The sequence below is a fragment of the Achroia grisella genome, unplaced genomic scaffold (genome assembly GCF_030625045.1).
Source record: "Achroia grisella isolate CSIRO2021 unplaced genomic scaffold, CSIRO_AGI_Agris_v1 utg413, whole genome shotgun sequence".
Taxonomy (NCBI): Eukaryota; Metazoa; Arthropoda; class Insecta; order Lepidoptera; family Pyralidae; genus Achroia; species Achroia grisella.
In genome coordinates this window covers 2,286,902-2,310,098 of record NW_026712846.1, presented here as the reverse complement: position 1 = coordinate 2,310,098, position 23,197 = coordinate 2,286,902, and the positions used below count along the sequence as shown (strand labels likewise).

The window sequence follows — 23,197 nt, the reverse complement described above, 5'->3', positions numbered from 1 at the left end:
TATGTACATCACCAGCACCACGGCTATCATGTGACGCCGTGATATTACTAGTGCGTTGCCATTCCGGAGGTCTAAGATGTTGTATCTCTTATTCTGTAATTTCACTGTTTATACTCAACCTTTCTTTATTTTTTACTTGGTGAAAATCCTCATTTAGTCCCGACCGCGTCCGAGGTAGATAAGTGGGCACTACCGGGCTCTTACCAATTAAAAACGCCAAGTTGATCATCTTTTCTTTTGCCAGGAATGCTCGAATAGTCTTCCATAACCCCATCTAATCGCCTACAACTGAAGCAGGTTACAAATCAAGCTACTTGGCGGCTATAATAGAAGAGACAGCGTTGATGATACCCATTATTATAATCGTGGGTACATTTTTTTATTGACACTTTTTTTTTATTGATACATAAATGATTGCTTTGGATTTTTCAAAGTCTTACTATGTTCATTTTAGTACAATGTTGCATATTATTATATTGCCACTATATATCTCAAAAACAAATAGGAAACAGTATGATCTTAGTGGGTATTGCGTAGTCGTCTGACCTTTATCATGTTATCATTGTTTTTGTCATTCTGTAAACAGTTTTGTTTCTGTTTTTACCGATTTATAATAAAGTGACACCTTGTTTTCGTCTTAGTGTACGACTAGTGATTCGCCCTGACTTTTACGGCTGAAATTATTGTAGCAATCTATATTTTTTTTATTACAATATTCGTCTATGTTACAGGTGGTATTGTAGGTGTCAATATGTGAGACAACATTTAAGATCGGTAAAGTTTTTAGAGTATATCCATCACAAACAAAAATATTTTATCTTCCTCTTTATTCGTTTAGATATATTAAATGCTGTTTTCATGTCAACTACCTCGTACGTCAGTCGCGTCCTTCTTTTCATAAATATTATTGACAAAGCATCTGATCATTTAGATGTACGTCACCACCATCGTACGAGTGTGGCACCACATGATAACAAAACATAATTATCCACTTAGTTCAAAAACCTGAATTATGCTATCAATTCATTGGATTGCTAAGCTTATTACAAACTAGCATTTACCCCCGACTTTGCGTGATCATTCAAACGTGGTCGACAAGATTAAAAATTTGTGATGATAAAGGAAAATTTAAAGTTTATAAATGTCTAGGCAGAATTAGTGTTTGTAAGCTATAAAGGCACTGGTATACAGTATACAGAGGCCTTGAAAAATACTGAAATTACAATATTCCCCGGTATTGATGCATACGGGAGAATTTTTAAGAGCACCTACCGGATGGCTTAAAAAGTAAAGGTAGAATTTCTATGAAGTCCTCTGGATGAGCACCTTCCATATCATTTAGCCGCTAAAGAGCTTGTTTGTAAGCACTGTTTTCCGTGGAAGGGTAGTCATTTTGAAGGCTTGGCAGTAGTTACCATGGACTAAGAATAGTTATTGGCTATTGACTAAATACTAAGGATAATTGTGTATGTGAAACACTACGGGTATCAGATTTTACAACGTCTGTGTGCAGTTTATGTTATTTTACCACTTACCATCAGTCCATCTGAGTTAACCTCCTTACTGAAATTTTAAATATGTATTACAAGTAGACTATAATTTTGGTTAGTTTATGAGTTACACGTGCCATAGCACTCGTATTATAATTAAAAATAAACCCTAAACCATAAATAGAAAGGAAATCCAAACTACCGTTCACTTATATGTATTGAAATGCGCCCAAAAATCACACTAATTTATTATGATTTTAGTCAATTTCTGTAGATAGAACCTGTCATTGGAATTGCTTTGATCTATATTAATGGGAATATGAAAATATATCTTTTATCGTCCAGTTTAAAAATTATTTTTATAACCTTTTATAAGGTAATTGCACTTTACATTTTTGTCAAATATATCCCATGTTAATACTATAAATGTGGAAGTAATTCTGTACGTCTGTTATATTTTCTCTCTCAAAACCAAAACATAAATTTTGATGATTTTTGTTATAAAGGTAGATTAAACATTGGCAAAGGATATAGTTACTTACTTGACTGTGATGTCGAGGTATGAATCACAATTTCTAAAAAATGCGATTTAAACACTATCTGGCTTACACACTTAGTACAAGTACCATGAGTAAGATGAGTCGTATTGATTAAGAAAATATTAATAATTGTATACACATTTTTTTTTATATGGAGTGATGATAGTGTGGTGCTTTTGCCTGCACTAACGATATAAGCACGTTACTGGGCCACCAGTGGAGCGTAGGGTGTGTGCATGAACTCAGGCCGTTGGCTTATAGTAGCAAAATTTCGCAGGAATTAATCACAACGATTTCTAGGAGGACCGTGTGGATATCTATCTGAGATGGTACAGAGTTCACAATGAGGGCTACTAGAATACCAATCCCCCAATTTTAAGGGGTGAAATAAGGAATGAAAGTTTGTATATGGAATCAATCATATGTGAAAAAAGAAAATAAAATGATCATAATTAAAATTTGTCTAACAAACAAGGAATTGGTACTTATTCTAAGCAGACAAAATCGAGGTTCATCAGTTGCTTATAAATTAAATAGATAAGTTCGTTGAATTTCAATTAAGCCACATGAAGCATCGTTGTTCCAAATACCAATGCGAATTTGGAATTCAGTACATAACACTGCGCATACAAATATTGATACTGTCGATGGAGTTCAAACAAGGAAGAGCAATTTGTTACAAAGCTGTCTAGATAAAATAATAAAAAAAATTAAAGCCACCGCCGCTATTTGGGCGACATCTAAAGATAATAGATTATTCTAAGACGTAATACCAACTTAATTTTAATATTTAGGAGTACAGAATATAACCAGGTGGTAATACAATATATCTTACAGTATAATAATATAGTAAAATATTTTATTAATAAAGTAAAATGCTTCAATGATTGACTATGTAGACAGATTATGCTGAAGATCCAATAAATTTTTTATCTATCTGAGATAACGTAGAATTCCTGTTAAGACCCTTATTCCCGATAGGATTGGCATTGTCGATGTGCTGCCATCTGGGGTCAAGCCACTATTGGTTTATTATCTTTTTTTTCATAACTAGAGAGTCAAAAATAATAATATACAATACATACAAATTATTTTTTTCGTCTGTTAAAGTGTTGGTCAGATTCGAATTCATAACATATACGTGAATTCGAATCTGACCAGACCACCACAATCCGGTTTAATTCGTGGTAGTTAACCTCCAGGCTACGACGCATCTCATCTCGTCATTATAAATTTAATAAACAGAGTTCGACAATTATTCTTGCAATATTCAAATACGCACATTATTTATGATTCTTGCAGTTCCTGTACATTGTGATCGGAATATCAACATCTGCGGAAATTAAAACAGAACAATGTTACCAGGAAACGGTTAAAGTTATTAACAGCCAGCCTTCGTACTACTCTTTGAGTACATTGATTTACATAAAGGTAATCTAGGGCTTAACACGCAGATTCTTGAATATGATTTTTATTACAGTGGCCCAATTCCTTTGTCAATATAATTATGAAATCAGTAGGATAGGTTATAAATAGATAGCTTTAAAAACTATATTACTGAAGGTAGTTATCGAATTAACTGCTGTCCGAAATTAATAGTGTTTAGATGTTGTGCTCCTGCAGAGTATTTAATCTAGGAATTAGATAAGCCCAAAAGTTTTCTAGAACAAGACGAAGGAAGGTCTAGCGGGTAAAAAGTAAAGTTTATTATGAAATAATTACTAGACAAAACCACATAGCAGTAAGCTCATTTATATGACTGTGAATATTTTTTTTCGGTAGAAAATAAAAAAGAAAACTAAAAATATACTAGAATTAGTGAAATATGAAAGTTAATACGGATAATATAATACGACTGATAGAAGTTGATGGAATGACATAAAAGTTACCAATCTAATTGGTGAAAAAATAGCGCAAAGTGATAATGACAAATTGACTAATGGAAAGTGGTTTATACATTGTACACTTACATGTTGTAAATAAGATAAACATATATTTTTTCCTAAATTTAATTTACCAATGTGAGACTAATAAAATTATTCTCTGTATATGTCTATGTACTATAATATATTTATCTGTGTACTAAACATTCAACCATCAATTCAATTCCGTCCAACCATGTATTAACTGTTATTAAGTGACTAATTAGTATCCAAACATACAAACATGATTACAAACTTTAATATTTATAATATTAGTAGGATTATGCAACAGATTCATCATCATGAGGCTTAGGTAAATGTTACTAGAAATTTGCATGAGTAATATAATTTGAGGACTTTTGAACAGTATTGAATAAGTAAATTGATAGTAAATAGGTATAGTATGTATAGTATGTGGAGCATTTTTTATACTATCCTACCAATAACCGTTACCAAATAAAAATAATTAATTACGTTGATAAGAATTTTTATTGAACTATATAAAAAAGCTGGTTTGTTGGTTTATATTTTTTATATTTTTATTCTTAGTTTGTGTTTTTATTTATTTTTTCTATTCGTACAGCTTTATTTTTTTTTTGATCGCATTTTTAGAATCAAAATAATCAAAAGGTTGATTTTTTTGAAGAAAGATTATTTCTATTTAATGCGACAAGTTAGTTTTTCGTCAAGTTTTAAGATTATTATATATTTTAGCATAACTTTTTACTGTAGAATAAAATTTTACAATATTATTATTTCAGATATATGATTATAAATTTATTTCTTAGAATCCAACAGCTTACAATCTAATTTAAAAAGTATAGTTATAGTGTTAGGCATTAAAACTATACATCTAAAAACTTTACAGAGAAAATGGGCCTCTATTTTAATTATCAAAAAGCCTTATGCCATTGTAAACATATTTTAATGTTCACTTGCTAATGCGGGCTAAAAATCTAAAAAATCTCTAGATTATTATCATAATTTGTCTGCACAGATACACTGAAAGTTATATAACATATGACTGTGTTATTACTAGTAATAGCAACTGATATGAGCAAAGGTTAAGGGCATTCCCACTCTGAAGAAGGAATTACTGAGCAATTTATGGTCATCTCACGCGTATCATAAATGCTCTCATTCATCATTGCTTCTGTAATATCAACACAATAATGTTGAGTATGAAACAGTTTATATAAACAAGTTGCTCCTTGTAAACTGTTTCCTGCTACGATTTCATTAATTGTATTGTTTGTTTTCATTGTTTTTGCACGCGTCACACATTGTTTTCACGCATTTTTTTTTTCATTTCAGAATCCGATCTCACCAGCCTATCACATGTTGGTAAGTCGATCATTTTTGTTTTTCTTCACATATATACATTTTATACGTAGCATGGTGATGGTCATACAATATTAAAATTAGTAATATAGTACGATTTTCTTCTTCGTGATAAATTAAGATAGTCTAATAGCATTTTACTAAAGACCTGTTTGAACTCAGAATATATCTATTGTATTGATGTCTAATTCAAAAAGTTAGACATCGTTTGAACCCATATTTTGTGTAGTTATGTTATTCCTAAATAAACCTTGTGCGGTATATGCTTTTTCGGGGCTAGTTCAAGGATTTTCAAACCAGCCAAGGTCTTTGATAAGCATGTTCTTCGATATTTAATCTGCGTGAACTAACTGTCATTTACAATCGTTGAGGTGATGAGTTTGTATTTTTTCTGGGCAGCTTTAATCAATTTTCATTAAATATACTATATCATACATATATACATTAAATAAATGACTGCATTTAATAAAAAAGAAACACTTTGACATGTACATTATTTAAAAAACGGATACCTTATAAACGATGTATAGAACTGAACAGCTGTAAGACTGGGACATTAATTACTAACAAAATTGCAAACACATGAGATTAGTAATTTAAAAGTTAATATGTGTAGTAATAGACGAGGATAAAAAAGTTTGGATACCAGTAAGAACTAGGCCATGAAATTATAACACAAAGTGTTATTAATTAGCTGTCAGCAAGACCTACTTAGCCAGATGTAGATATTATCGGGAATTGACCCCAATGTGGATACGAACATACACATAGAACTACTACATAGACACTGATGATGTCACGTAATACTATCAAAGGATGTTTGAAGTAACGGGAACACGAGGCGTTAAATTGAAAATAAACAGCTATTTCACATCCTTTGCCTAGTATAGCACGGTCATTATTCCTACCTCACAATCCATTTCTGTGCACTAACTGGATTCCGTCTATTTTAAAGAACTGAACAAGCAATAGTTAACATGTTTGAAGATACATTGCAATAAAATTAAAGTCAATACTCACAACAGAGAAATTCTCTGTTCTCTGTATATGTCGATATGCTTTTTCTGGAATTAATCTAGTATTTATCATCTAGGACAAAAGATTATAGACACCTTGTAAAAACATATAGATTTGTCCTGGATTTTGAAAAATTATAGTATATGTGTATATTCATCGACAGCATTTTGCAAGAGTTAATTAGAAGAGGGAAGCAACAAAAGACAAGGTAAACTAAAATAAAATGTTTATATGAAATCATTTCGATAACATAATACTAAAGTAATGTACAACATACATTAATGCAATGAAACAGCAATGGGGTTGGTAATTGTCCTTTATCATTATCACTACATATTATAAAACAAAGTCGCTGGCACTGTCTGTCCGTCCCTATGTATGCTTAAATCTTTAAAACTACGCAACGGATTTTGAAGCGGTTTTTTTTTAATAGATGGAGTGATTTTAGAGGAAGGTTTATATGTACATAAGTGTAAATAAAGCTAAGTAAAGATTCTACTACTTTAAGATAAGTTTATCACCTAATAAAAGTTTAATGACCACACCCACAAATTACAAGTATTAACGAAATTAGCATTAATCCAGGAGGTAATAGTACTAACAACGCAAAATGTCACATGAATGAAGTAATTTAAGATTAAATTTGATTCTCACGTGATAACTGCAGAGAATAACAAGAAGTTTTACATGTTAAACGTGAATGAACTTTAAATAAAGACGAATCGGTCATATATATTGTTATGTTATTTTTAAAACGAGGTTTGACGTATATCTACTAAGTGTCGTCACTTAAATAAGTAGAATACGTGTATTGTTTTTAGAAAATTTACAGAACAGTACGTTTCATAATCTAGACAACATATTGTTTTGACTTAATCTACCCCAGAAAGATAATGCATTGATAGACATGCAACAATATCAAAACAACGAAATACTTTATCATACTGATATGATGAAATTTAATGCTGGTAAAAAATTTAAACTTCAATTAATTTTTAATGCGATAAGGTACTCTCGTGACCGTGTTATTTATTGTTATTTACAATAAACTCTAAGAACATATGCTCATAGCTACTAAATAATATTTTGCAGCTATGTTTCAGCAATGTTTCTTTAGGGCGGTTAGTTTTTCAAGGAAGTATCAGAGTTTGATGAATCTTTAAAAGCGATGGGTCATAATTATATTAATTCGGATTATATACAAGTGTGACTTATGATTGCCTTTCATTGCCTCAAAATTTTCAATGAGTTTCGTCTAGGTTGTATAATCAATTACATTGTATATTTAAGATCATTTGAACCGTCGTAGTCTACTAGTACTCAAAAATGTTCATCAATATGTACGTACTAATGAAGCATGGTAATGCTTTTGCACACTAGGTTATGTTAGTTACGTTACCAAGTGCAATTTTTACACATAAATACTTTAATCTTTTAATTGTATCTAAGTAATATTTGAAGTGATTAGTATAAACGATAACTTGAAATTACTGTAGGCAGTTAATCTGCTCTCTAGTTCAATGTCCATATTTTATATATTAATTTACTCTGAAGGCGATAATGCAAATATAAACTCATTCATAAATGAATTAATATTGAGTGAAGATGTTATTATTGTGGACGTCAGAAATTATCTTGTAATGCGACAGGTATTCTGTATTGTGGCTTTTTGTAAGAGATATATTTTACAATACTAGGATGTTATTACTATTATTATAAATACATAGTTGCTTGCTATTCAAATAGTAATATTAAATTTGAATAATTAGACTTGTGCAATACGCAATTTCATTGAGGGACAACATAATTTATTGGAATATTGTCGATTAATACATACAAATTGCTTCGATGCTTCGTTTAAATAGTGGTCGTCTTGTAGCAGCGTACATTTCAATTACGCTTCATAATGGTAATTGATTATGATGGAATGTAGTAACTACTGTTATATCACTTTGTATATTGTTAATACATCTATATGTACTGTTAATCAAAGAGTTCTGTTAATTAAATTATAATATGATAAAATTCTTTAGACATGATGTATAAAAACTATATAGTGCAGGATCAATACCGTCATTAGTCGCAACTAAACATTCTAGTTCACCACAGATAAAATATTTGTATTCATGAGTATTTTTGTTTATATTGCTCTGTGTTTGTATCTTTTTTATATGTATTCACAAAAAAAATGTATGTTGTTAATTGTCAAGTATCCATAGTTCCTGCTCTATTTAGTTTATACTAGATGGCGCTGTGTGAATTGTTTCGACTATTTACATATTATCTCAACATTTAACTATATAGATATTTAATATGTATATCAACAAAGTAACGGGCACGCTAATACGGTGTTCAATGATACGGTTTCATTAAAAATCAGTCAGTAGTTTTTACATGAAATAGTAACAAACATTGGATAGATGGGTGAACCATCTATCCAATCGTCTACACTAATAAACTTCTGCGTTTATAATATGCATTAGTAAGGTATCGAACAATTTCCTCCGCTGAAGTTATTAATTTCCATAAATACTGTCACCGATTTGTTTACCTATTACGTGTATCATTAACCCTATATACAGATCTAGTGGAACATTAATACAATCAATATGTGGTAAGTTTTATATATGATTATCGATATTTAGGAATTTTATTGAAAGTGAAGCAAATTGTATTTGTGTTGCATTCAAATTCTCAGACATCTGGCAGTTAACCAGAAAATATTGCCATCAATACGACACTAAAATGCTAAGTATACTTCAATGTTCTCTTGCTGTTGTTTTATTTGTTTGCTCGTATAATATCCGCTTGCATTTGCCAAACTATTAGTTAGCTATAATCCTATTTCTGTAAATTCTACTCGGCTTACAATGAAGTTCAACATACAAATCAATAAACTCTTTACTGATATTGTGTTATATGTTAAACTAACTGCTACTCATGTATTCATTGCTATCACTTACTAATAAATTATATACTGAGAATTGTTATATAGTAAATTTGTATTTTAGTAGTATATAAATTATGTTTTATTGTATATTCACGTATAATCAAATCAAATGGAATGAAAATAATTTTATTCATGTAGGTCTCTTACAAACTCATGAAAAGTATAACCTACTCTCACTTCGGAATGTAGTTCGAACAATGAAAAAGTGACAAGAAACTCTACCGTCACTCTTTTTAAATGTGATTGCAGATGGTTATGATAAAACTTATGTGTAAGATGAATACACTGACCATCAGTATTATAGTAACCAATATAATTACCAATAGTATATTATATAAATATTCATAAGTGAAATGGAATATGTATTTGTACTTAAAACTAATCGCAAATTTTAAATAAGTAATCAAGTAAGTATTCTTATTATTTCTTTAGTTAAAACACAAAAAGAATGACAATTAATAAAAATACGACTTGTAAGAGTAAAGATAACATAATTGGCACGAGTGCCTACAATAAATGCTTACCAACAAAGGAAATGCACGCCAATAACCTAACAAAGAAGACAATGACATAAGAAGCATTTTAGTGAACTTATGCCAGGTCGATGCACTTACAATGTAATAGTCGAGCGTGTAGATATAAACAGCCATAAGTAATAATAATAATAATAATAAGACTCTTTATTGTTCATAAATACCAAATAAATATTAACAAAAAATAACTTAATAAAACTATGCACAAAAGGCGGCCTTATCGCTCAAACAATCTCTTACAGACAACCTGCAAGATAGAAGTTTTGCAGGGAAAGGTAGGTGTGGCACTTAAATAAATAATAGAATTATATAATATAGTAAAAAGATTTATTAATTCTTATTTCTTGTATAAATGTAAACTTTTTATCGACCACCCTACAGAACTCAATTGATGTAAAAGAGCACTAAAAACATAGGACTTTATGTGAAATAATAAGAGTCCAAATTTGAATTCTCTTTTTGTGGTGGTAAATAAATGATATCTAATCTAAGTTGTATCTTCTCACAATTATGGAAACTATTATAGTATATATAATAGGTAAGCAATGTTTATTAGTAAGCAAGCATGCACATACGCCACTCGAGGGAAGACATTTTATTAATTAGGTGCAATAAATAAACAATGTCTAATGTAATGTGTGTGGACATTTATGAAAATTACTACTGGTAAGCAATTTTTAATAGTAGGAAAACAAAGCACATACGCTACCTTAAAAATGCATTTTATTAACTAGGTTTAAATACAATCTCTACGGATTCCAGAGATCTTTTATAGATAGGATTCTACGGATCCTTCTATAGATTTTCTCTCATGATTACTTGTAGTAATGATCCTAATTCGTTGTCCTAATAGGTAGTTGTACTACGTCGCACTGCAATATTTTGCACCAGTTCGTTATCGCAAAAATTAGACTCTATTGCAATCACATTGTAAGCCACATGTTGTTTGTTTGCATGTCATAATTGTAACCAATTAGGTACAAGTTTAATTGTAAGTGTCGGTTGCAGTAATTGAGCCTATTAATAGTTAATCCTACTGTTACTACAACAACAATGTTTTACATTTTCCTTATTTTCGTTTACGTATAAAAAAAATATAAACAAAATATATGTATAAAAAAATTTATGTAATATCATGATGTATACATATTATGCATAATCAATAATCTTGTTTTCTTAAATTTAATTAATTGTGAAAAATTTCAGCTTAATGAAAATTTGAAATTGCACTATAATACAATAAATATTTCTGATTCGCTCTATCATCATATATGTTTGTATTATAACAATTTTTACCATCAATAAATCTACATATTTTTCATACATTGTACTTCTTCAGAATATAACAACATATAATAAATATGATCTGAATACAAAACAAATCTGTAAAATTACACCTACACTGTTTTGAACTATTAAATGACGATAACAAACAGTTTAATCCTAACTTCCTGCACTCATTGCAATTAATTGTAGTCGGTAATCAATTCTGAGGAAAGGAGCACAACAATGTTTATGAATACTATTTTTAAATCTAATGCGCAGTACGTTTGTTCGTTGATGCTAACCAGAGTGTATTTATTGAACAATTAAACAGTTTGATTATTTACGTAAGACGAAAAAAGAACGTGCGAAACTGTGCACTGATTTCCTTGTAGCAACTACAGAATGAATATCATGTCCTCGCTCTTTGTAATGGTACAGTCTACCAAAATGTTTACGGTAACAACAGTAGATGGTATTTCTATTTTAATAAGCCGGTTCATTTCCTGAACAAAATATTACTAGGTGGTTATATCTCTAGAAATTGATTAAAGGAAGGGTTTTTGCTCAGAAATAATAATTATAGGCATATAATAGATACCTATAAATAGTAATAATTAATGTAGGAAAAAATGTCTGTTTAATTGTTTTGTACAACATATGGTGATATTAAATAACCACTGGCATACCTTTCCATATATGAACAGTATTACATTTTATGCTAGGATTATGCAACTTTAACTGTAATAAGTTTTTTTATTATAATTTTTTCATGTTATTGATTACGTCTCAGGAAGATGTTGGAAATGGAAAATTTCCAAGGTATTGTAGTCAACGTCTTATCAACATCTTGAATGTGATTCATCTTTAGTTACCAAAGGATATAGCAACGTTTTTATCTATTTTATAAAGGTCAACGTATGTCCGTTGAATTTTATGTGTCGGTTTTAATAATTATAAAAAACTTGTTTCTTCTCTCTGATAATGTAGCTATATGTAAGAGAATTTTCAATTAAATCTTTAGTCCAGTAAATTCTTTTCGTTTAGTCTTTTTTACTATGTTTAAAAAAAATAACGTAAATACTATCAAATCTATAATATCAATCTTTACATAATAGTAGTAATTTTTATTAAAAAAATGTACAAGTAGTAGCAGTTAATATAAACGCATTTAAACGCAACCATTTTTTATTAATGCATATAGTGACTAGCCTTGTATGTACAAAACACACAAAATAATGAGCTAATATTTACAATAACAAATATTGTGGAATAATTACGTCTCAATTGAAAAAAAAAATCTTAAATGGGTAGAGATTCCGATGTTTACAATTTTAATAACAAAATTCACTCTATATTAGGAGCACATACATATAGATAATAAAATTAGCCCTATCAATGTAATAAGGATTAAAACGTTTACGTGTAGGTACAATCTATTATAAACATTTAAGTGTAAGTGTCCTTAAAATTCATTCAAAGTTTCCCAAATCTTATCAGAGAGGACGTGTCCGTTATTTCAACATTGAAGGTCTTAATATTATCTATGTTATTAGCAAATAAATATGAATGAATGATAAAATAATGAATGAATGTTAAGATAACAATGGATAGGTACAACAGTAATAATAAAGTTATCTTTGTTGTTTCCGTTTTGTATATGTTACCAAAATTTTCATAGTATTCGGTGAATTCTGCTAAGACTCTAGTTTTCTTTCCCTTTTTCACTTTCTGTCTATAAAAAGTATGTTCATATGATATTGATATAGTACTATTAGTCTGCAATGCACTCTTGTGGATCGATGAAACCAATGTTAACGGCAGAAACAAAAAAAAAGAATGCCATCGATCATCGTTCTATTTAAGTTTACGATTTAAATTAATTACGTAACATTTTGTAAACACTTACAATTGGAACATTAGTTAAATGTAAACTAGATACTTCATAAAATATATTGTGATTGAGCCGGTAAACTACATTTTAAATTTATTAACATCTGCAATTCAGCCTTACTCTTGGCTCAAAATTTTAGAATAGATAACTACTGCGTTCTACATACATATTATGTCACTTCTATTAGAGCAAAATAATTACTGAGGTCACTTTAAATTAGTTATTAGCATCATTAAATTGAGCCTGCGTGCTACTGCGAGGAATTATATACTAGTTTAGTAAGTTGTTATTTTCCATAAAATTGTATTAAATTCTATTGCACTGTAATATAGTTCAAAATATAATATTTCATATCTAGTCTTCGGCAAAGTTAATACTGTGAAATAACGTTCAGTCAACATTGCCCTTGTCATGCTCGTCCCACTAACCCAAATTCGTCCAGACCAACTAATTTATTCGTTATAATATAGTCGCAAATAGAATATCTTATTCATAAAGTGTATTCATTTTTATCTGAAACGTTTATTCTAACTGAATACAGTTAAATAAAAAATAAATCATTACTTATTATGAAATGGTATATTCCATTAAACATAGGAGTATCATTAGAAGGTTCATAGGACATTTCTCTGTAGAACTCCATATATATAGTTTATATGCCTAAAAGGCATTTGTCGTGATGTATTTTAGGTTACTTCTTCTGTAGATTAGAGAAGTAATATCTCTATTCTTATTGTAATTCTCTTTTTTCTCTATTTATTTTGTACTATAGAAATATCTAAGTACCTATGCTAAGAATCAGTGATAACTATGATTAACTTCTCAAATTTTCAACCAATTTTGTAATCACTATTATTTTATCGTTGTTTGGACTCTAATTGTTTAATTCTGTTTCGTTTTCTAATTCAGTTTATTATAATATAATATATCACAATAATCATTACTTTATCTACTGGAAGTATATGACCATGTGAGTAATGAGGTTTAAAATTCAAATGGTAATTCAATTTTATGTCAAGAGAATAACGAAATATTGAACTTAATTGCAGTGTCTGGAATACCTTAATATTAATATTTACCGTTTGTTTACCAATAGTCGGCTACCCGCCAAGGCTACGCCTTCAGCTGACCAGGAAGAACAAGAGATGAATAGAGCGTTATTTTTAGTTTCAACACACAAGAACCGTGGCGTAACTATTATGCTATTAGTTAGACACTTCGTTTTTGTGTTGATGTTAATTTGTCGTAAAAAAAAACTATAAAACGTCATAGTTTATAAATGCAGGCATACGAAACTAATAAAATGATATGTAACATCGTTTAATATGTATCACATAAATTCGCAAAGGTAGTAAATTTTTATTTCATTAACATAATGTTGTATGTTAATTTAAAACAACTGATATAATATAACTAAACTATAACAAAAGATACAGTACAACAATATACAGAGGATTATATATAATACAGAGTAAAAGATTTTCAGTCAGTGTCCATTCTGAAGGTTTGTTTTGTCAATATTATATAGAAATACGTCTACTTTGAGTGTAACCAGAACTGAGTTAGTCGTTTAAACATCGATGGGGTGATGATTTTGTTAATGTATGATAATGGAATCGTGCACCCGCCTGCACTGATACCTCACCAGCGTAAAGTATTCAGTTTACGCAGGTGAAGTACCAGTCGCGGATGTTAGATGAATATGAAGTCAGGTCAATTAGCCCATCGTATTAAAACCACAATTAATAATGAGGATTTCCAGGGAACTGCGTGGAGGTCAACCTAACTAGTGCTAGAATTGTACCATGCACTCCTGGTAATGTAATAATCCCCTTTGCCCTGGAGTAGTTACCTACTCCAGGGCAAAGGGGATTGTTAGTAATGTAATATTAATCAAGACTGTACAATGTGAACATAAGTTTACATTGTACAGTCTTGATTAATATAAATATCCAGCTCAAATTCTGTATATTTATAGCCTTTGTATGTTGAGGATGTTGATGATAAGTTACCGAATCACAAATCCAAAATTCATGCGCAGTTTTGATGTTTTTTACTCGGCTTGATTGGGACGGTGCGTGCTGTTTATTCTATCCTTCATACTTGTTATTTTAATGTCCGAGGTGAATATTATATACGCAGCAGACTGCACTATGTACTCACTTTTAATATCTTATCGTCCCAACGCCTATGTTCGTGATCCAAAGTGATTTTGATTGAGTTAGAACATGGAGTGTTTTATTGTCCTCAAAAATTGTATACACAGCCTCCTTTATAACACCTTACACTACTTTTAGAGATAGCGATATTTATATCACAAGTTGTTATGGATTAGGTACTTCATGTAATTTCAAAAATGTAAATTAACATAACGAATATTTTTCATAACAATGTTTTTGTATTTTTGTTAGAGCCATTGACTCGCTGGCGTTTAAGTACTTGGATTATTTGCATTGACTTAGTGGTAGGTCAATGACTATTTATATAAGTTTTTAGGTTTGTATGTTTGGGTCCGAAGTATCTAATAGAACATCTAATACTTTTTAGTACTAACGACTTACGTCGATTTTCTGTTAATTACGTAATGATGAGCGTTATTCATATTTATAGCCAATGATTAATTCTAACTGTAGGCAAGTTTGTATATATTATAAATCGTACAATATTATGAAAGAAATTCATTTCTAAATTTACTACAAAATAACGAACAAGATCAAATTTAAGCCTGCTCTCTTTGGTCGGTTAAAGAGCAATAAATAGTAACGCATTGTATTCTAGTAATAAAAGTCAAAGAGATCGTAAAGTTGAGCTATTTAAAGGTTTCTATTTGTGGCCACAACTAATTCCAACATCAAAGCATCAAACGTCGATTTTGATGTTAGCCTGCATAGAGATTACGACTATTTTTACTGTTGTGTGTGTCTTTGAAGAGATCTAAGATTTGATGACGACTTTCATTGTACAGTTGCGTCACTTTGCGTCTATAAAGTTCTAGGTTTGAACCGAATCAAGGTCGGTTTAATTAAGGAAAATACAATTTTAGGTTGAATATGATTAGTATGTTCTGAAATTTCTAAACCTAATAGTCTAAAAGTTTTTCTATACAATGAATATTAGAAGTAAATATCATATGACATGCAAGTATAAATTGAACAGAGAAAATAATGTTACAGTATATGGTACAATAAATTTTTTGTTGTAATAAAAATATTTAATAATTTGGAAATACCTAATAAACAAACTTCTTATTCTGTCACGATAAAGTACGAAGAACTTTATTTAATATCAAGACATTCTTTATTAACCTAATAATAAAGTTCGTCTTTACGTAGTATAGTGCTTTTTACGATAAATCAAATTAATGAATTATAAAAAAAGCAATCAAACATCAAACATAAAAGGTACTAATAAAATTAAACGAAGATTCCAAGAATCAATTACCTGATAGCAGCATCACTACAACGTTTCGCTTGTGAGTTCTGATTATTAATTTCTTACAAATTGCTTCAATTTCTATCATTTACACGTTATATAAATGCTCTGCTTCTATCCCTATATTAATATTATATTACACTTAATATCATACTTAGTTTTTAATATATAATAAATATTTGCTATGTAAGGTTGAACCTACGAGATTTTTTTATTATTATTATATCTTCACACAAAGATAGAAAGTTGATAGGTAACAAAAGTGTAAGTTATGAAAGTTGTAGATATGGTTTAAATGTAAAAAGTAAACATGAAAACTTATATATTAGAGGCACGCGACGTAGAAACGTAGGCGTGGGCGCAGAGCCGTTGCCAGCAATGTCACAGACTGTCACAAGTTGAGACGCAATTAGACGATAGTTTTCATCGTCATGTAATTTATTTTGTTTAAATATGTTAAAGAAAAATAGTCTCTATGTCTTGTATAAAAGATTAAAGATCAAGTAGTACGGTGTAGTACGCAATCGTCGTCGGCAGAACGGAATGTACCTAGTTGGAAAATGGAATGTAACGTGTTGCATTGAGAGAAAAAAATCGTGACGTAATTTATAATCATTTTCAAAAGATGATTATTTTTAATTACATATTGTCTTGCTGTAATTTATTACACGTTCCAGAATCTACTCACGTTTTGATACTACTATAAATTACTATTTAAGGAGAATTATATTTTCATAAAACGACTTTTCAACTTACCTAATTAATTTATAAATCAGTAACTCAAATAAATATTATAAATTTTTAATTTAACCGAATATTATTTTACATAATCTTTCTTTATTTTAATAATATATGTCTAGCAAAATACATTAGAAAATATGTTGTACGTATAATCACTCTAATTCTGTAAGTATGTATCTAATATTAGTAGGTATACTGTACTAATTCCTTTAAAACTAATAGACGTGAACCACTGTTTTCATTACATTAAAAATTTATAAACTTACTGAGCGAATTGTAAAAACATTAAACAATGTTATGGTACGATCAGTGCGTAGTAACTTCTTATTACGACACAGACAAAAACGCACTAAATCGTGTGAGCGAGGCACATGCGTCATTCATAATATATTCATCCGATGAAGGAGGTACGCACAGACATAATTCTAGACGGATCGATAACTCATAAATGACGCGGAACACTACGTCAGGAGTACGTGACACCTTGACCTCACATGACCTTGACCACATTTTCTTAATATTTTTATTTTTTTAATCTTTCAATATCTATTATCTACCTTCCTTAATATTTTTATGCATTAATCTTAATATTTGGATAAATATCTAAATAATAAACGTAATCGTCGTAATGTCTAAATGTCAGTAGATGGGATTTTTATTTGTTTGTACCATAGAGTACTTATTATAATAAATACTTTTAGTTTCGTACTAGTTGGACACCTCGTTAAAATTAAATCTATCGAATCGAAATATTGGTATTCATGAAGATTATCTATTGCTATTAAGTCTACCATAAGGGAAGTAGCCGAGAAGAAAACGTTATGCCCTCACTCTTCATATGTCATTGAGTGATTATAGATCATTATTAAAGATGCCGTAAAATTATACGTCCATTGTTGTTTTTTCTGTAAAAAGGTAAGGAAGTACAGTATGATTACAACGGACAATACTCTTCCTTAAACATCAGGACAATGACTGTTAGTTGTCATGGTGATACATAGATCATAATAATGCTAATAAAATACTTCCTTAAAATCCATTAAAAAAAATAGAAGATCATTATTTGACAAACACAAAATTTATATCATTATTAATATATTTCTAGTGATAGATATTTTTTATTAATAAAAGACTTTTGTGCGACTTACCTGGACAATGTCAGGTACACTATTACGAATTATACAATAATAAATATTAAAAAGACAGTATGTGATGTTAGCTAGTATTTCAGTGATATGTTTTCGCTATTACATACCTATGTATATGTCATTTCAATGGACTCGATCCATTGTTATTTGTTACTTCTAGCAGTAAAATGTTGAAATTAATATTTATTTATAGATGTCTTAACTAAAAAACTATAGAAATTTAAAATTGTTTTTTTGGTTAATAATTCTGGAAGGTGAAACACAACAAAGTTTCAGACTCGTGTCTCTGTTTGCTCAGATGATTGACATATACACGGTAAGATTATTTTAGTCACCAGCGTTTGAGGGTTGTGTGCGAGCGTGGTCACTTTTGACGTAGTTTTAAACCTTCATTTATATTTTAGTAAACCGAAATAGAGTTTGATTATACATCACTCAATATACTGTAACAATCATTTAAATTACTTAATTACGAATAATATACAGAAATTGATCTTGTTTACTAATTCAGAAGAAACTACAAAATTGCGCACTTAAAAATGTCATAATGCGTAGATATCATTAGTGGCATTGAAATATTTCCAAATTATTCCATAGAATTAACTTTTTATACAAATAAACATGTTTACATTTAGACACGTTCCCATTAAATAGTCAACAACAATATTGTTTTTAACGCTACCCATAAAGTTCCTGTTTGTGAACTTCAATTGTTGAGACCTCAAAATAGGTAATATATATAATCACATACATAAGTTGTACGATTCTGTTATACCGTCACCTAATATCTATCTATCTTCTTTAAAGCCTATCTTGCACTTAAAATATTATATTAATACTGGTAATATAACATTATTATTTACTGTAAGAACTTCAATAAAATATAACGAATATTCATATTACATTGGTCCAAAAAAAGGTAATGGGTTAGCAACCTGCCGAGTTATGCCCCTATACATATATTTAAGATTATTATACTTTTGAAATCTTAGATCTACACTAGCATCTGATGAAACCCATAGATCTGTTTGAAGTCATCCCTAAATATGTAGAATAAAACAAAACTCATATCCGCGTTTGTTTCTCTTTTTATTTCTTTTAAATGACGCAATATATTTTTACATAAGTTTCAGTATCAATTATATAGTTTTTACGTTTAATAATACTAATTTCTATAGTAGTAGTCAAATCTTTCTGGTATATGCTGGACTTTACACTAGCATGGCACGAAACCGGTTTTTTTATTATTTATAATACATTTTATTTTTTGGTTTTAAACATTACCTGCTACAGTATAGTGCTCTTACCATTTTATTTATTTATTTATATAGTTAAATTGTAATTTTATGTAATGGATTTCTAGAATCTCGAATTGAACCATTCGAGATCTATTAATAATAAACTCAAGACTCAAGATTAGTTCCAAAAAGCAATGTTCTAATGCATATTCATCTTGGCGCAAACAAAACACAGACGTCGATCCTATAATTGATTCTATGAAACATTACCGGACGAGTCGTGAATACAGGTGGTATCATAATTTCATATGCCTATAACGTTTGATGGAATACATCCTGTATACTGTGACGTTTAACAGGCACTTAGATACTGAATAATTCTGGATATCTAATCTATAAATAATATGTGTAATTTAATTTTAGAAAAGTTATAACAAAAGATATTTTATCTGTCAATCAGTGTTATATTGTAATATATTTATCGCATACCTAATTCTTGTTAATATTTGTATACTTAACATAATATTTCATCATTAGAACATCACGCAAGTTTCTTGCTAGTTCTTCTTGTGATGAGCCTGCCTTCCAAATGAGTGGAAGAATAATAAAAAAAATACTATTCAATAGTGCTTATATATTAAAATTATTTCAAAAAAGATATATGTATTTCTAATATCACGATAAACAGTAACAATATAAATCTAATAAATCTGATATATCATCTAGTAATCCATGTGCATATTATGTAGAACACGAATTAAATGAAAATATGTATGTACTTTCATAACGTTTTTCCTTGTAATTAAATGTTGTTTCTGTATTATGTTATTTCTCTGGGAAAAATACCTGTACAGATAAAGGAACAGTGAAAATATAACTAATTAAATTGCAAATTAATGTGAACTGAATGAACATTAAAATTAACTAATTTGTTATGTTTACACTTTCACTTTGTTATTGTACTTTTGACTCCATAAATAAACGTTCGTAGAATTAGGCATATTAATAACATTTTATTGAATTCATAACGTCAACAATATACCTAGTATGTTTGATTATAATAATCAATTTAAACAGTCACTGAACTATGTAATGTGTTAAGGATAAACTCACCTCCAATGGGTATAGGTAGCGATCGTTGTTCTAAAATCAAATTGATAGAAACCAAATGTTTACAATTCTTTCACGAATCCTTATTGAATATAAATAAAATTTAAAATATCCCCAACATAAATTTGTCTATAAATTTAGATACATAACTCAAAGCAATAAAGTTCAAAATGGAACCACCCATGTGGTTTGGCATTACATCACAGAAGGGCCAGTGCATTAAACGCCACTGACGTCAATACTGCCCTACAAAGCCAATGTTCTATTTAAGATTATTTTTGTAGAACGCATTGGGATGCAATCTTGTATAGGCGTTACGAAATTTTGATGTATGGTTTGTATGGATTTGTGGGTGTTCCGATTTTATTAGTGGACGCAGCAATGACGTAAATAGTTCCAAATTTTGTTTGATCTGTTCTTCAGTTAATTTCTCTTCTAAACCTGTCCTTTTTATATTATACAATTTCGTAATAGATATCGTGTTTGGAAAGTATAAATATGTTTTCCTCAATAAAAGCAATGTGGTTTAGTTGAGGAAAAATAAGGTTGTTTTGCGCTGTTTTTTATGGGTTTCTTGGTAATTACCTACAAATAATTATTGCTATTTTCTAATAAACAATCTTGGCCTAATTTTGATTAGTAATACTATATCTAGTAACAATAAAATATTTATATATGTATCGAACTCTCTTTAAATAATTGTAATATTTAAAGTATCACTATCTTTGTTTATTGATTTGAATAGTATCATATTTTTTTATCGATATGTATTATTTATAAGCTAAATAATATTACATAGTATAATAGTAGAAAAACTTACTATATAGAGATGTACTACCACTACTTTGTACAAAGTCTTTTTTTTTAAAGATACATACTATTTTAATATTCTTCTCTTATCACACGATTATTAGTCTAGAGGTCATAACCAGGTGACCTTTTAGGTGTGGAATTATACACACGTTATTTTTCGTGACATAACAATAGACAGTTTGCATATTACATCATTTATCCTTCTACTCGATATTATCTGATGCTAGTATTTACCTGTGACTTCACTTCAATGGGATATGGTGACAGACATGTTTAAATCATTAGATAGATAGATAGATAGAACATACTTTATTTGCAACATACAGTAAAGAATACAACACAATGCACAAACAATATACACAAAGGACACATGTATCGTTACAATAAGGCGGCCTCATTACTAAAAGCAATATTTTCAATGCAACCTCAGGGAAACTGATTGAAATATCGAACAGGTAGGTAATATGATATGAACAGGAGAAAACTAAAAAGTAATATATATGTAATGATGATGAAAGAAAATAATAACAAGTATTATATGAATTAAAATCATTGTAATAGTAGAGTAAGAATTGTCATTGTTAAAAGTTAATTGTAAAAATTCATTCGAAAAATTAAAAACATATAATGAATACATAATTACATTCTATCATAATAGAACCTAATTCATTTTTACTAAATTTCGATTGAAAGTTACTATATTGAACTTTAAGAGGAAAAAGGTGGTTCATAATAATACTACTACAGATGAAGTAAGAGACTCTTAAGTTTTCCTGTTAATTGACGTAAATCTAATCTATCTAAATCTCTGTCTATGTTTTCGCCATAAACTCGCAAAAAATTATGAGTATAAATATTGTTTACTTATTATAAGCAATGGAATATTCTATATCCTGTACCTGACGACAAATGTCAACTAAATATACAATCCATTGTTCAAATCAAAAACAGTAGAGATCCTGAATCTACGTCACAAAGATTCACGATTTCGAAATGATGACGCAGTCTGCATGACCTATATGACGTGACCCTCCTTTGTATTATGTATATATATATACATTGAGCACGCGACACGGTGGTTGTAAATATATTTAGACCAGCCGTTTCTGCCCCTCTTGACGTCAATACTGACATTTGGGCCTTGGTCGCTGTGGCAATAGTTCTACTATACGCCCTAATGGCCCATGTGTGTTATTATTGCGCTATTTTTTAACCTATTTTTATGAGTCAGATTGATGTCATGGTAAATGTAATTTAAAATTTTACATATGTATTAGAAGGAGAAGATTGTTCATAATGAGTACTAATACTTCTATTGCTAGTAATTTACTATCAGGAACCGCCACGTGCATCCCTTAGGGCGTTCCCAATTCCTCCCTTTCTTCCCCGTTCCCTTTCTGGACCATCTTGGTTGATTGCCGGTGAATTTGCCATGATAGATAATGAAACGGGTACCGGGTACCATTAAAATAAGAATAATTAATTAAGTATTAGTATTGATATTCAGGCGACAGGTTACGGATATGAAACAGTAGAATGATGATACAAATGATCTGGCAGGATGCATTAAATACTAGAATATCATATAATGATAGTTCTGGAAAACTATAGTAAAAAACTGTTTTATTGAAAGAAAAGGTAAAATTCCTACGCTGTTTCATATAGAAATTTGTCGTTTGTGCTGCAATATAATATAGAGTCACCGTAGAAGAGTTAGTTAAAATTAATATGAAGAAACTAAACTCGACTTTTATTTTCTGTATGTA

General features: G+C 29.6%; 1 protein-coding gene across 2 annotated transcripts in view; it reads left to right on the top strand.

Moving 5' to 3' along the window:
- LOC131844734 (uncharacterized) overlaps nucleotides 1-23,197 on the top strand; it is a 232,927-nt gene that overhangs the window by 134,114 nt on the left and 75,616 nt on the right. For both annotated transcript variants that reach the window (XM_059193685.1, XM_059193686.1), the window contains one exon: nucleotides 5,266-5,295. In XM_059193685.1, the coding sequence (XP_059049668.1) occupies nucleotides 5,266-5,295 (30 nt within the window). The remainder of the gene's footprint in view (nucleotides 1-5,265; nucleotides 5,296-23,197) is intronic.